The sequence below is a fragment of the Epinephelus lanceolatus genome, chromosome 21 (genome assembly GCF_041903045.1).
Source record: "Epinephelus lanceolatus isolate andai-2023 chromosome 21, ASM4190304v1, whole genome shotgun sequence".
Lineage (NCBI taxonomy): Eukaryota > Metazoa > Chordata > Actinopteri > Perciformes > Serranidae > Epinephelus > Epinephelus lanceolatus.
This window is the reverse complement of record NC_135754.1, coordinates 21,760,584-21,777,475: the sequence shown is the minus strand read 5'-3', so window position 1 is coordinate 21,777,475 and position 16,892 is coordinate 21,760,584. Positions and strand designations below refer to the sequence as shown.

The 16,892-nt window shown below is 42.8% G+C and overlaps 2 protein-coding genes across 4 annotated transcripts in view; one reads left to right on the top strand and one right to left on the bottom strand.

Annotated features, from left to right (window-relative positions):
• afap1l2 (actin filament associated protein 1-like 2) overlaps positions 1-16,892 on the bottom strand; it is a 67,199-nt gene that overhangs the window by 12,632 nt on the left and 37,675 nt on the right. For all 3 annotated transcript variants that reach the window (XM_033611888.2, XM_033611889.2, XM_078163721.1), the window contains exons 4-5: positions 14,506-14,597; positions 2,438-2,549 (exon numbers count right to left, since the gene is read on the bottom strand). In XM_033611888.2, the coding sequence (XP_033467779.1) occupies positions 2,438-2,549; positions 14,506-14,597 (204 nt within the window). The remainder of the gene's footprint in view (positions 1-2,437; positions 2,550-14,505; positions 14,598-16,892) is intronic.
• LOC117247365 (kelch repeat and BTB domain-containing protein 13) lies at positions 11,948-14,501 on the top strand. Its single transcript, XM_033611890.2, has one exon. It carries the CDS (start codon positions 12,121-12,123, stop codon positions 13,636-13,638), a length of 1,518 nt encoding a protein of 505 aa, XP_033467781.1. The 5' UTR covers positions 11,948-12,120; the 3' UTR covers positions 13,639-14,501.

Here is a 16,892-nt window from a genome sequence, read left to right as displayed (position 1 = left end):
TTCATGAGTATATCATAACATAGGGATGACCCAAATGCTTAGAAGCTTCGACTGCTGCCATGGTAATTGACGTAGAAGAGAATAACATTGATCCTCTTGTAACAGTGCAATGTTCTGCTGGGAAACCGTCCTGGCACTTATATGGATGCCACTTATTACGCTTCACCCACCCAATGGCACTCCCTAGTGGCCAGAAGAACGTGACAAGGAGCTCAAGGTGTTGACCAGGCCTAGATCACAAACCCATCAAGTATCAGTGGGATGTACAGGTACCCCTTCTTGCAGCCAACAGGACTCAATGGATCCGCTGCCAATGCCCTGGTGCCAGACACCACAGGACACACCCAGAAGTCCTGTGTCTATACTTCAACAGCCCCATCGTGGATCGGACTTGGCTTTGGGGAACCTTCATATCATGGATGCTCAACCAGATTGGTATCTGGGGAACTTGGAGGCAAAGTTGGCGCCTTGAGCTCTTTGTCCCACATCCTCGGGCCGTTCCTGAGTTCTGGTGGTGGATGTGCGTGTCAAGTGGTATCCACATGAACGCCAGGACTCAAGGTTCCCCAGCAAAACATTGCTTTGTGACAAGATGATTTATTCCCTATAGATTATTACACTCATTATGCATTATTTTTACTTGTTCTCAGACATGTCAACACTGATGCTGGGCTACTGTTATCTAATTTTAAAATGACTATTCTTCTACTCTAGGTCGCCTATACATCAGGAAAAGGGACCACCAATTAAAACTAGCTTTTCAGCTAACTTGGGTGCATTTATGTTTGTTTAAATGAGGATTAATGCAGTGGTTCCCAACTGGTCCAGCCACGGGGTCCAGATTTCTCCTCAGTCATTAGTTCAAAGTCCACACAGTTTAATATATTCAGCATCATACTTGTGTTTGGCCATGTCGTCGAGCTAGTTTGCTGTCTCTGCCATGTGGCTGTCCATTAGTCACTTACTCTACAGCAGAAACGGCACTTCAAAATAATAGCTCTGTGCCAAAAATTCACTGTACTTTAAAAAAATTGCGTTTTTTACAAACTTGTTCAGCATGTTCAGGAGTCACTTGCGGTTCATTCAGAACTGACCTGGGACCAACTTTTGGACTGCGACCCACCAGTTGAGATCCGCTGGATTAATGTACATTGTCTCTTCTTAGATAAGTAAATTACAAATTACAAGAACATTTAAACTTAGTGAAAGTTCTGTGACTCCAGCTCCCTCTCATCTAATGTCAGTCACCAGCACTACTGAAACCAGGACAGTTTGATGACACATGGCAGGCTAACAGATATGCTAGCAGGATGTCACTAAAGTCCAGCATCTAGAATAGTTTCAAAATTTGCATGGATGACCCCCAAAAAGTCAAGTGCCAGATATGCTAAAGGACTGGCACATCACAAATCTACAATGAGCTCATTTAAAAACTGTAATTAACAGCTTAGCCATCTTGCAAAGTTTTCTTTTCTCTAGCTATCATGGCTAACGATACTGTGACCAGTATGCTAACGACGGTTAATTGTCACAATGTTTTAGGTGCAACAACTGCAAAGTGATGTTTAAAAATGGTCTTGAGGGCTTATGTTCTTTCATTATCCTTATCCTTAGGTTAATTGCATTATTTTTCACTGAAGCTTCGATGCCCAAACACTGGTATTTGAGACAGCCCTGTCATAAAATATCAAAATGTGTCAATAATTAAAACTACAGTTTATTGCAGTGGTTCCCAACTGGTGGGTCGTGATCCAAACGTGACTCACAAATGACTGACCGAGTGAGTGACCAACAGACAGCTTCTTGACAAAGACAGCAAACTAGCTCAACGACATCTGTAAAATACTCAAAGCATTTTAGCTTTCAGCAGTGCTCAGGAAGTTGCCACGTGTTTCACTGAACTACATATGAGCAATTAAAGTAACTTGTTTACCACAGCCCAACAAACCATACAGCTGCACTGTACAGCAGCTTCACAAAGCTCCTTATAGACTGTGGTCTTGGTGTCTCAGCGCATGATAGCAGCCTTTTTCACGGTCATAGCTTATGGTGCATGAAACCGCTTTCTCAGAAAACATTTTTTTCCTCTTTAGAATATGTATGTAAACAAGTGTCACTGTTGTGTCAGGCTGTTTCCATTATGGTTAACAGCTCAAGCTAAGAGGGTTTCTAAAGAACAAGAGAACGGTTGACTGGCCTGATAACACACACATGTCACTGAAAAATACAGCTGAAATATACGTGAACAGGAAAATATCATCTTATGTTTCAAGAGGGGATTCCAGGGTTTATCAGTGATGACCTCATGATGTGTTTCCAGTATTTCCATGATGAAACACTCTTTCACAGTCAAATATGAGGAATTCCTCTTCACAAGAATAACCCTGTGAAACATTTACGAGGAAGAAGAAATGTAACACCAACCCAGAGTTCTTACCATTGAAAGTTTCCTCATATGGCTGAGCCTCCTCGTAGTAGCTCTCTGAAGTGTCTATACAGGCTGGAGCGGGGACAGCAGGTAACGGGAACGGCTCTCGACCCACCATACCCTGACAGACGAGAGAAGGATGAGAAAAAGAGGGGTTAGGGGCTACAAGAGATCATCCATCAGCCTCATTTTAGTGATATGCCCTACAACCAAGAGGAAAAATGTCCAGGTTAACAACAATACACATTCACGCACACAGACGCGCACATTATCAACATGTGTCCTCCCCCCAGGCTGAACATGTGTCTAATCCAGCTGTCACGTCAGGAGTAAGTAGGGAATTCCTCATGTAACCAATCCTCGTCTGACCCTGTGCACCAGAGAGTTACGTGCTTGCCTTCAGGGGGAGAGTGTATATATGTGTGTGTGCGTGGAAAGGAGAGGGAGAACATGTATTTTAATGTGTGTGTGTGTGGGCCCTGTGGCTTTCCTGAAATCAATCAGCAGTCTGGCTTCACTTCTGTCCTCCTTCTCATCTCCTGTGTGGTAAAGACCGTCTGTCGGCCCCTTCCCATACTGCCGCTGCCGCTGCTGGAAACCACCCGGCTGCTTGGCTGCTTCGACCAGTCTCAGTTCATTTAGAATATCTCCATTATACTTCAATACTCGACTGAAGGCAGTTAATGAGCTACATGATCCAAAATACAGTTTGGAGACGTCTGTAATCACTTTTCTTATTCGGCTGTGAGTCTTGAAGACACCCTTCTGCATTGTCTGCACAGCATTCAGTGTGACATGTCGAGATCTAGGCTAGTGGTTCTGAACCTTTTTCGTGTCAAGGAACCCCAAACTGATGAGTTTCCACCTCAAGAACCTCCATCTTAAAAGATTTTGGTTTTTAGATATGATTAAGACCAAAATTCTTAAGTTGTCAACTTATCGATTAATCCATTAGTCAGCCGACAGAAAGTTAATTGGCAACTTCTTGATAATCTAATAATGGTTTCAGTCATTTTTAAGCAAAAAAAAAAAAAAAAAAAAGCCAAACATTTGCTGGTTTCATGGTTTTTAAGAGAATTTGATGTTTTTCTTTGTCAATATCATACCTGTTGCAATGAATCTTGGAGTCTGGTTTGACAGCCTCTTCACACTGGCTCCCAGTATGTTTTAGAACAGATTTTAAAACTACTGATTACTTTTAAGGCTCTTCATGGTCTCCACCCCAGCTATATCTCCGACCTCTTAGTACCATACACGCCAGGACGTACTCTGAGGTCCTTGGGCAGAGGTCTTTGTCTGTTCCAGAGCCCCAGCTGAAAACTGAAGGGGACAGAGCATTTGCTGCCCGAGGAAATCAGGTCGGCCGAGTCAATGATCTCTTTTAAATCCCTTCTTAAAACATACTTTTATTGGAGAACCTTTCCTGATTTAACTTGAGGTGTAAGTCCATTTAAATTGTCATTTAAATTGTTTTATTTTGTAGATTCTCTCCTCATGTGTCGTGTCTGGTTTTATTTCCTGTCTGTGTGTGTTTTCCCGCCTGTTTTCTGTCACACCTGTCTCGTTAGTCCTTCCCTGTTCCCAGAGTCTTCCCTTCACACCTGTTCTGTATCAGTCTTGTTTGCTCCACCCTTGTTGTTAGCCAATCTCCATTTCCCTCCTTGGGCCCATGTCCTTCTACCCCAGCTGTGTCTTGTTCTTGTGATTAGTTCTCTGTGTATATATACCTGTGTGTTCCCCTTTGTTCTGGGTCAGTTTGTCTGTGTTCACCCTGTGTTCCCCCAGTGTTCCTGGTGTTCTGTTTAGATTTGAGTTCATTGTATTATCCTGGTTGGTTTTCAGTTTAGTTTTGGTTCTGCTTTCATTTGGACGTTTAGTTACCTGCTCACTTTTTGTTTAAAATTCAACCTGCCTGTTGGTCTGCATTTGGGTCCTCCTTGAACTGATACATGACATGACTCTTACTGACATCGGGCTGACTTCCATAGTGAATTAAATAGTGAAAATAAACCACCCCCCCAATTTTTCTGTGGATCCCTCGACCATCCTTTAAGAGCCACGGTTATGAATCACTGATCTACACTATCAAACTGCAGAGGGCTTTGAGGGTTTGTATCTCATCTATCAAACGGCAACACGTTCTGCTGATTGTCGTCTTGCAAGGTGTCACACACCCACACATCTGGCACTGTGGAAAATTCTGGAGAAACTTTGGAGAAAACCACTTCAGATCCACATGTTTCAGGGATACAGTCACAGTTATTGGTAGAGAAACACAGATCTTTTTCTGTAGAATTGTGAAACCCTGTGTCCATCCTGCAGCCAGTTACAAAACAGTGCTTTTATATTTCTTACACCCACTTTCTCTCTGTGGTCACCTTACCTCACACTGGAGTGTCATTAGGAGGTGTTTATATAATTATTGTATGACTGTGCCTGCTGCTAAGATCCCCCTTGACACCCACTGCTACTGTTGTCATAATTAGTCATACTTCCATTCTCATTACTGGAAGTGTCATTACTACTATTAATTGTATTCTACTATGTCTACTACTGTTATTATCATTAGTCATATCTCAATGATTATTACAGTTGTTAGTGTAATTATTGTTGTGCTATGGAGCCCCCTAAACATGCTGAACACAATTCTATACTCTATACTCTATATCTGGCATCTGTCCATGTGTGGTCCAAGTTTGGTGAGGTTTCAAGTATAGCATGGTTGTCAAAAATGCATTCAAAGGCAAAAAGTAAGTTGTGGGCGCTGTAGAGCCGACGAGCCACACCCAAGCTGGACTGCACAACCAAACCAAACCAAACCATCACTAGTTCCAAGATGTGTGCAACGTTTTGTGGGTTTTTGTGCACTTAGAGTCCTCAAACGTGTTTGAAAAATGAAAATTAACATACAAATCCAAGATGGCTGACTTTCTGGAGGGCAACAACAACAACAAAAAAAGTATATGCTCTCGGAGATGAGACTAATAAACCACTCAAATTTCATGGCAATTGAAGGAACCTTGTCCTAACCCTGGCATGTGTTGTGGGGGTGCTATGGAGCCTGCTGGACACGCTCGAGCCCAGTCACTGCAGAACTTTATATTTTAATCAATTCTGAAACGTGCTGTTTCAATTTTCGTGAGTTTTCAAACATCCTAAGCCCAATTGTAGTTGCATGCGAGGAAAAATAATAATAATCTCTACAAAAACAATAGTTTCCTGGCACTTTCATGCTTAGGCACAAACAAATGTTTGCTCTTGGTGGATATTCGTTTGAATGGTTGGGTCTCTGTTAATTAAAATAATGGTCTAAATATGCCCTTCATAAAAAGTGTCTGTTTTTTTTAATTGGCGCAATAAAATCAAAGTAATAAAATCAAATCAAGGTTTATTTTTGAATTGAAAGGAAAAGAGCGATTAACATTCCCCTGTTTCCTTTCATTTTTAAAACATTTCTTTATGTTATAAGGCGTTATTGCTTCAAGGCAGGGGTAACTGAATGACTATGAAAAAAGATGGAATAGATCAAGGCCAAGTTTAGAAGAAGGATGATAATGATTTCATTGTTTTCAGGTTGTTTGTTTTGTTGTTGATTTGGTTTTTTGTGTGTCTGTAACTTCTTTTTCTTCCCTTCCTTTTACTACTGTATGTCTATGTCAGTGGTTTATGAGATGTTATAGTGTAGTTGTGTACTCTGTATTTGTATTGTTTAAATAAATGTAAAAAAATAAATCAATAAATAAAATATAATAAAATCTGGGATCCTGCTGCTCGGTTGATATGATCTCTCCCCACTTCCTGCTCCCTTTGGCTTTGACGTACAACACATCACCTCTGATGCGCCTGTGCAAGATAGTCACCACAGAAACCACAACTCCGGTATATTGCAAAATACAAAGAGCTTTCCCTGGTGGCGTCAAGACCTTATCAGCATTGCATGAACTCATCTGGGAAGGACTTGAATGTAACAAACGTTCATTTATATGTCCCACATTCCATCTGTCAGATATTGAAATCTCACTCTCTGACTCACAACGTGTGTTGTAATAAAAACTTCCTACCTGTTGGAATTTCTTCTTTATCTCGTCAACCTGCGACCACAAGTCTCCAGCTATGACATATCTACGGTGTTAGGCAGAAGATGTTTTGTCTTGGTGCGTACTAAGGTGACATACCAGCTCTAAAAATCAAGTGAAGATAACATCTACGTAATCTTTCCAGTATCAAGGAGGAAACATCATGAGGTAAAGAGATGGATGATGGAGACAGACAGCCAAAGGAAGACGTAGAACGTTTTTAGACACACATATCCCTCTTATAGACCGTTATGTAAAAGGATTGACTGTTTTATTAATGTGGCACAGAGACAGAACATGGAGGAGAAGTCACCTGAGGACACAACTCATATTCGTGTTGCAGAATTCTGAAGTTGCTGAGTATATTCAAAAAAAGTTTTTCTCAAGCGAACTTTGTGAAACCCTCCAAGTTGAATGACAAAAAGCGATTTCTTAATGCTTCCTCCCACTGCTGATCTGAACGCACTGTCTGTATTCTTTCATTTTCACTGTAATTCCCCCAAGGCTGTCACATTCTCTGTGAGATCATAGAAATATGAAACATAACCTCTTAAGCAGACGAGCTGCGTACATCATGCAAACTGTGCCTGAGGGGAGGCTGGCTCTGTGGAGAGGCATGAGTCGAACATCTCATAAGATCAGAGTTTGTTTAATTAAGGGTGGAGATCAGCTGGTCGAAACTGCTTCCCTTCAGTCCTTTAGCAATGTTTAACAGCAAAAGCTATTCCCTTCCTGCAGTATGACTCTGGAATCAACTTTGGGAGTGTGATGATGTTTGGTGTGTGGCAATGCTTACGCTTTAAAAAAGAAAAATGAATCAAATTAAAGAGAAATGAGGCAGTGATATATTGTGTTTGTGGTTACCAACCTGTGGTGGGTCTTCGGATACTACAGTTCAGTGGTAATAACGTACTGGTTGGATTAACACACCAAGAAAATAGTGACAAACAAATCCGTCTGTATAAAAATCACAAACTCATCATTTCTGATGTGGGCTGTCTGTATCCCAGCAAACAGGGAATTCCCTGCTCGTGAGCTCTTTTCCCACCATATCACATCTGACACATTTCCAGTAATACATAGCAGATGCGGTAAGCTGCCATAATAACTGGCGTCATGTCATGGTGCGCATGCAGTCATAGTGACGAAGAGTCTTGTTTGTGTGATTCGAGGAAAGTATCCACAAAGACAGAGATGTTATCACTGCGGTTTAAGGAGGATAACATCAGTTCTACATTATCCAGCTGTTAAAGATTTTTCATAATGTGAGTGTCAGCAAATACAAATGTCAGACTGTAATATGACTAATGGCTTTATCTCCTCGAAATGATGCAATGCCAGGCAATTATTTTAAGAAAGCAATATGACCTAATAGTAAACTGAGGAGGTTAAACTTATTTCCCTGGGTGAGAACAGACAAGTCAAACATAGGTGTAACTAATAATACTAATAATGGCTGCATTACATTCAGGTGTGCCAGTGCCAAAGCCTTATGGTACATGTCCACAGGGGTGTTTTTGGATGTTGCTCCTCTTTCCAGCGTCAGACACTTGATGGCTCTCAGACTAAACACAGCAGCTTGTTTCGAAACTTTCTCTTACATTACAAAAATAGTTCACCGAAATGTGTTTCTGAAAAGACTTGATGCAACAAAAAAAGGCTACTGTCTTTATTTTAGCTTGACAACGGTTAGTTTAAAGGGTTTTTGGGAGTTTCTTGAGGCAGCAAGTCATGCTGGACACCCCTGATTAGAGCGAATTAGCCTAGATTCAACTTTACGCAAGGAGCAGATGCCAAATCTTCAAATGCAACGCACCGGTACGAGAATACATCACACAGCTGCTTACATAGACGATGAAATGACGTGTGTAAATGAAGGGAATATATTTGCTTTTAACTGCGCATTCACATGGTTGTGCACATCTTTGGAAGTGTGCTTGATTAAAAATATACACTGCATAAATTATGGACATAGCTACCGACTGGTTTGAAGCCTCAATTTTGGCATTTCGGGCGTCGCCATCTTGTTTTTTTGGATGTTGGCATAGTGGGGGAGCAATGGTGGAACTGATTCATTGACTGTGGTGAGGCCTTCCTGAGGACCCTGGAACGTAACAAGCCTCCTCAGGAACTTCTGATCTGCTTTTACCACTGCACAATTGAGAGCATAATAACATACTGTTGTACTGTGTGGTGCTGTGGCTGCACCGCAGCTGAAAAGAAAGACCTGGAGTGGGTTGTCAAGGCGGCTGAGAGGATCATCGGCTTGACCCTAACAAATCTTTGTGACATCCACTCAGGTTGTCTTTTCACACAGGCCACAAACATAAGGTTGGACCCCTCACACCCCTGACGCCCCCTCTTCATCACCCTTCCCTTGGGCAGACTGAGAACCCTCATTACACACAGACAGACTTCAGAGACTATAGACCCCCCCTCCCCCACCCCCCGCTTCACCCACCATAATGGTGCTATAATGGACTATGTGCAATGACTATTGTGTTTGGCTGTTTTTATTGTTTTTTTTAAATTGCTCTTACATACTATTTAACATATATTCTAAACATCTACATGTTGAAATAAGCCTTAGAGACCAAAATTGTTTTCGTACCAGGCTGTTAACATTACATTTATTTCTGCTGTAAAGTTGGGCATGTTAACATGGGGGCCTATGCATTCACACTGGAGCTATTTGGTCCACTTTAAAAGAACCCTGGTCTGCTTCCACAGACAGTTTGGTTCATTTGGAGTAGTTTGAACGCTCCTTCGACTCTGGTGCAGATCAAACGAGCAAACCCTGGTCCGTTTGAAAACTGGGGGTCTCGGTTCACTTGCAAGTGAACCCTGGTGCGGTTTGCTTACAATGAGAAAAGCAAATGGACTATCCAGCGAACCAAAGAGAGGAAGTGAACCAAAGAGAGGGAGTGATGTAGAGTGCATTTTGGGTAGAAAAAAACCCCAAAGCCAACAGCGCAAACCGGGAGAAGCAGAGGTAAAAAAGAAAAAGTTGGAAAATGTCATGTGGGCAGATGTGGAGCAGTGAGGAGGTGCAGGTGGAGGTGCTCCATTGTTTTTTTGGTGACCAAGCTGGCTGAAGGGGATGGATTTCCATTTTTGGTCCTGGCCAATCGATGAGCCGGGTTTTCTTCTTCCTCCTGCTTTTTTTTTTCCTGGTCAGTGGTCGTTTCGGGCAATACTGCCCCAAAGGAGGCATTGTCCAGATGGTTTGGTTGGTCCTCTTTAAAAAGTGCAGTGTGAAAGTGAACCAAACCAAATGAAGGTGTGAAATTTTCAGCATTCCCTGCCAGAGTCCCCCAGACTGTCCTGTGTGAATGCGCCCTTGCTTTGTTTTAGGAGTGAGCCTCAAGTGGCCATTAGAGGAACTGCAGTTTCTGACACTTATTGGCTTCATTTCTCAGCCTCTTCTCAGTTGCCACTTGATTAAAAAGCAAGTATATCCCTTGCCTTAGTTTCATGCATCCTGGCTCACCGGTACGCCAACAGTTAAGTGGAACAGAGCCATTGTTAATGATATCAGTTATACCTTTAAGAAGAAGGAATGTCTGCTCTGAGAAAAGTCAATACTTTACCACCTCTCCAATTTATTTGGCTCTAACTACTGTATTTACCTCCAAGCAGCTCAGCTAAAAAGGTTAACTTATCACCTTTGGACATCAGGATGCATAGATAAACCCTTTTAGCACCATGAAACAAAAAAGCCAACACTAAGGAGCCCCATAAATACTGTGCACTTACCGTGCACTGGATTTTTCAGACGCAGGCCTAGTCTGTACAGAACAAGATGGACGATGCCACGAATCACAGAGGAACAAAGTGGAATTAAGCCAGTTTTACAGTGATGGAAGTGAACAAGCCTTCTGATCAAGGGATCCAATAAAACATGTGTCACTGAGTATAGCATAATACTTGCTGATTAATATAGTTCCTTATTTATAGAGTGGATTTTTCATGATGAATTGGTTAATCTAAATAATAAACTAGTGGAAAAAATATTGTAACTAAATCAAAACAAATACAGGAAATATGGTTTGTTGTGTCAAATTGTGGTTTTGATATGACCAAAAATGAATCTTAATCTACCTGAATCATCATTAAAGTGATATTTTTTTTAGATTACATGACCTCCCAAAAAAAGAGAAACAGCTACAAACACTCAAGAGCTGACAGGAACTTCATAAGAAAAAGTGACTCCTCTGAGAAAAGAAAAAACACACGCGCACACACACACACACACACACGGCATAAACAGTGTAAACTGCTCCACGGTGAAAAAACAGCAGTTCAGGCATCTGTTATTAATTAAAACAAAGAGCCAGGCATTCCAGAGCACCAGCAGCAGCAGCCCCCCTCCGCCTGGCGACCGCCCACCCACTCTTATCTCTATCTTCTTTCTTTTTCTCTCTCCATTCCACTCATCTCCAAAAAAACTAACTGTTGTTCGAGCCAAGGCTAAAGAGGCGTACAGTGAGCCTGTCCTCCGACCAGCTGGACTGATACTAAACCAAGAGAGGAGAAGATTAAGAACATGCCAGGTGTCTGTCTGTAAGTGTCTACGAAGACTCTACAATCACTCCAGCTCTCTAACAGCCACTTTAGCCCCCTTTCTCCCACTTCTCACATACACACACATCCTCACCACAGAAACATCGGGCAGAAGGAATGGATCGAGGAGTCAGAGCATAAATAACAAAGCAAGGAGGAGGAATAGGGGTGTGGTGGTGGAGGGGCTTTGAGTAAAGAGTGGGAAAAAGAGCCCGAAAAACGAACAGTCAGAGGAACATGGAAAATCCCTGGTTCCCATGCCAAGAATCCGGCACAGCGAAAACACTCACGCACACACTCGCACACACACACTGCTGGGAGCTCAAAGCAGAGGAGAAGGTAGTGATAAAAATAATCAGTTTTGGAAAGCCTGACTCAGGAGGACTCTCTAGGCCTTCACTATCTCTCCACCTCTTATAACATCGTATCTTTTTGGTTGGAAACACTTGTGTAAAATGAAAACTACTCAAATAATATTTGAAGCATGAATGAAACTGAATAAAAAGCAAGCTGGGGAGGCAGAAAAACTTCACATGAAACATAGTGTGCACATGCTGTGCTTCTTGTCCCATTATTTTGTCTTCTCAGGAACACTTTGACATTTTTAGTCCCAGAGTTTCCCTCCCAGCTTTAAATGTACAACTATAAATAAAGAAAATAAACATGTATAAAATTAAAATAGTCATGTAAAACGAAATTGGATTTAAAAGGGCAGTTCTGGCAGATAACATAATCATGAATAATCTAGCAAATACTTATGCTAGCCAATTATATTGCGGTTATGATAATGACCAGTTGCCGGCAGCCACGTTACCGCTTAGTGTGCATGTCAACAGTTTTCCTTTCCCTGCCTGACGCTTGCGAGTGGCACAGCTGCTATCTATAGTGCGACTATTTTCAGACCATGCAGACAGGACGCAATGGAAGTCTCACAAACCTTTATTTACCGTCCAGTTCTGGGGAAAAAATGGCTGTTCTACACTCGAGTCACGCGCTGCATTGTCACTTGAGAGGCTTTTTTAGGGAGAGAACAGACCCGGGGTTTAAGAGATCATGGAAGTGCCCGAAGGCCTGGGAGTCAACCGGCAGATTCATGCAGAGAATGCGACCCTTGATCTGGAGAACAGAGAGCAGCAGGCGGGCTGGGTGAGAGTGAGGGTGGAGGAGAGCTGCTTCACTGTGGAGCGGGCCTTGCTTGCGAGGTGCAGCAACTACTTCTGCGCCCTCTTTCAATCTGGGATGGCAGAAAGTCAACAAGAAGAGCTCCACCTGAAGGGAGGGTTGCGTGCAAGGGGTTTCCTCATCACCCTCGCTATCTGCAGGGGAGAGACCCCCGCTCTCTGTGACCCAGATGAGCTTGTAGAAGCCGTAGAGTGTGCTGCCTTTCTGCAGGTTGCATGCTTGGTGCGGCATCTTTGTGACGTTATCGACTCAGACAACTGCCTCTTGCTTTACCATGCAGCCTCCATCTATGGGGTGCATGCACTCTTTCACAGTGCTGCTCTTTTCCTCTGTGATGCCTTTGAGGATTTAAAGGAAGCAGCAGAGAGTATGATTCCTGAAGACCTCCTTCAATATTCTCAATCACTCTCTCCTGCTACTTATATTGCTATAGGCACACACACTCCCTCAATGGACCTGCTGCAGGACTCCTTTAGGATTGTTTGCTACCTGGATGAAAAAGAGGAAGAGTGGAAGCATCTGACAGACCTCCCAACTCTCTGCAGCACCTCCATGGCTGGAGTGGCAGTGCTCGACAACCGACTGTACATTGTGGGGGGAGTTCATGGTTATAATAAGGACACAGTGGACAGCAGCTTCTGCTACAATCCTGATACAGGGGTTTGGACAACTCTTCCAGGTCCCCAGCAGCTAAGATATGACTTCACCCTGCTGGGGCACGAGGGCAGACTCTACGCCATTGGCGGCGAATTCCAAAAACGGACGATCTCCACAGCAGAGAGTTACAACGTTGAGAAAGGAGAGTGGACATTCATAAAACACGCACCAAGACCTGTAGCATCTGCAGCTTGTGCTGTTGCAAGACGCCGGATGTTTGTCTGCTTCTGGAAACCACCAGACACCACAGACATCTATGAATACATACCGGCGAAAGACGAGTGGAAACTGGCAACCACTATGATCAAACCTATGAGCTATGGCCACTGTATGGTAGCCCACAGGGACAATTTATATGTAATGCGCAATGGGCCTTATGACGACTTCCTGCGCTGTCTGATGGACTGCTACAACATCACGACAGGCCAGTGGACAGCCATGCCAGGACACTACATCAACAGCAAGGGAGCGCTGTTCTCTGCGATGATAAGGGGAGACTCCGTGTTCACAGTGAAATACATGCTAACGCTGGAATACACCATCACTGAGCAGGGATGGAAGCCCCGCAGGCAGATGAAGGGGTTTCCAAAGAGTGGTTCACTGTGGACGTGTTTACTCAGGCTTCCCAAGACGGGACCAGTTACACCACAGCTGGATGCAGAAGAGGAGGAAGAAGAAATGTCTTTGCCAGACACATCTGAGGGATTTGTGGAAGCTATACCACAACTGTGAAATCCCTGAAAAACAATGTTTTATCTTTAGGGTTTCTAAACTAGAATGTGAGTCTTAGAATTTAAAAAAAACACTGTGACTACATGACTGCATTGTGACACAAACGTTCGTTCATAGTCACTTTCACATGCACTCACACTTGCACACACATGCACACGTGCTGACACTATGCATTTGTTCTGATTAGCAACAGCTGCTACTGTAGTTTATAGTAGGGGAGGCCACTGTGCATGTGTGTGTGTGTGTGTGTGTGTGCAAAGTTCAAAGGCACTGACGGGATGTTCTAAACCTCTCGTTCTCTACGTTTTTCCTGAAGTCACACTGAGCCAATTCAGGAGCCAACGGCCTCCCAGTCAACATAAAACACACCACACACTCTTGGATACTCACTTCCCCAGGTTTGCTGCTCCATGAGTGATTAAATACCTTTTTCTGTGGGAGAATACATTTCATGTAGCCTCAAGCTTGTGACTCTGAGGGTTGTGGGAAATGTCTTTGGCTTGTACGACCACAGACTGCAGTTGCTTTAGTATATTAAAAACCAATTAAATTCTCTGGCAACATGTGATATCAATCCATAGTACTATTTTGAATACTTACTTTGCCTAGTGATGTTGTTCTTACTGTACCAAAGGACTAAAATACTGTCAGTTACATTTAAAGTTGGAATTTGTCTGTGGGCTCCTTTAACATACCGTCGAAAATCACGATTTCCACTGAACCTTCCCATGTACTTTGTTGAGTTCAGCAGTCCTACTGGGGTCAATTATACGGCTACCATTCCCACCACATTGGCAGAGGCTCAAAAAAATCAAATCATTTCACATGTTAATCCACTCTGATGCAATCGAGATGGTAAGCACTTACTGCTCTGGGAGGCGGCAGGTCAGGAAGGTTCTTCTGTGGGACGGAGAAATGTTTTCCTGCTTTTCCATTGACCAGGGCATCGGATCTGTCATCTAGGTCATCAAAGCACAAAGAGGGGGGTCAGGGAGTAACAGAAATCTTACATGGCTGTTGTGAAATACATGTACACAATTTAGGCATAAATGAAACAACTGGTGAGTCAAATTTTGTCCGTGTTTCATTCAACACTATTTCCAGATGTCTCCTATACGTATCAGTGCTCCCTGGTATCCCTAACCCTCACTGTGAGCACAGACCCTTCATTGTTAAATAACAGTGACCGCATAACCCAAATCAAGAGGGAGCATTTGTATGGTAGCAACAACCCTATTATGCAAAACACACACCACAGAACAGGATCAAGAACATTGAAGAAGTCTTTACATAAGAGACTGAAGGATTATGGTTTTCGGAGGATTTGCCCTTTCATTAACAATGGCCAGTGATTAAAGGTCCTGTATATGACATTAGGATCATTAACAGAGCAGCAAACCACTATTTGCTATATAAAGATATGGCGGAGTGATGGCATCCTGAGTACAGTATGAAGTCACGCTTTCTCTGTGTGTGTTGTAATTGGAGCTTCTCTGTGGGTTGTTGTGGTAGCTGTGCCAGCCACGTGTGCAAGTTTGGGCGTGTGAGTCCCTGTGAGTGTGTCCCACAGACCAGCTAATCGCCGCCACTCTGCACTACGCTCAGTTATCATTTAATCAGGACGACATCATCGCGGAAGCATAGTGCCCACTCTCCAGTTTCTCCCCAGGTTACCAAAGTTAGCTATGTCAACACTGCTGACGTTGTTAGCACTGCTTATTGAATTAGCACCGTTAGTCATCTCCATGTTGAGAGCCATGTGCAGACAATCTTGCTCCAGACATGGAATTATAGATATGTTCTGAATGTTGCCTACAGCTCCTTTAATATACATCATTGGTAGTTTCCGACCTTTCCTAAAGGTCTAGTGTGTAGGATTTAGGGGTACCTATCTTTGTTTTCATCAGTCTATAATAACCTGTCAGTAAGAATCGTTCTGTTTTCATTACCTTAGAATGAGCCATTTCTATCTACATAACAAGCAGGTCCTCAACCAGAAGTTCACTCTGTTGTTTCCACAGTAGCCAAGAATGGATGAACCAAACACTGACTCTAGATTTGGCCATTTAAATCAATGTTTTTTGCACGAGCCACTAAAGTCCTCCTACATGCTTTGCACACAGAGGTTTCAGTTGGTTGCAATCTGCAACCTCACCACTAGATGTCACTAAATCCTAAACACTAGACCTTTAAAGATGATGTATAGAGAATAATGCCACTTTTCCATCAAATTTAGTGCATGTATGTGGGGGGTTTTAAACACAGGAAAAACTGCTAAAAATGAGCTATAGACTCCTTTCCCATCACCAGTGGACTTAAGTTGTGTACGCAGCTCTACAACAGATGAACATGCCTTTCAGGTTTGATTTTTTTCTGGTGCTTCACATTCAATTTCATGAACAGGCCAGAAAACAGGTTAGTAAACAGTGAAATGGAGGCTAGTAAAAATGTTACAGTGGTTACTTCTTTTATTATATCTCTTACTTAATAAGTCTCTCTTTCAAACATGGTGCAGACTGATTTAGAGCGATGTTTGAGCACTGTGCGTGCGGAGGCGGACGGTATTTTGTGGTGGTGTGTCATTGCATCTCCAGGTAAAGGAGCTAAAATTAGCGCATTCACCCTGGTTTTGTATTTCCATCATTGCCGTTCAGGACCATAGCCAATACATACCCGTGACTACTGAGTCATTTGACCTGGGCGTGCATGCTAATTGTAACCTTTCCAAATACATACAAAAGTCAGGTGTTAGTGGGTTTTTGGTGCAGTGGGAAAAGGGCTTAATGATAAAAATACTGATACCTTGTACAGAGTAAGACCAGCAGTTCAGCATCACTCTCTATCTGTTAAATATAAAGCTACAGTCTGAAGACAGTTAGCTTAGCTTAGCTTAGCTTTGCGTAAAGACTGGAAACGGGAAAATAGCAAGCCTATTCTCAGACCATATAGGTTGAACATGTTAATAACTGAGCTTATGCAGTACTGGTAACTAAATTTTATCTCCTTGCTGCCAGTCTTCTGCCAAGCTAAGCTAACGTTCTGCTGACTGTACCTTAGACTGTAGCTCGGGCCCCCAGGTTGAGATGATGAGTATTGCATCACTCAAATGATGTTGTGTTTACCGTGTTCACAAGAAAAGTCCATATGAACGCCCCCCTGTTGCGTTCTAAGTAGAAATTTTTGGACAGCTCTGAGTTCATGAGTTTGTGGTCACAACTTCCCATGCAGAAACACAACTTCCATTTAAACAGCAG

Bases quoted from the DNA above. Each gene is read 5' to 3' on its own strand.
- LOC117247365 (XM_033611890.2), top strand. From the start codon at position 12,121: ATGGAAGTGCCCGAAGGCCTGGGAGTCAACCGGCAGATTCATGCAGAG.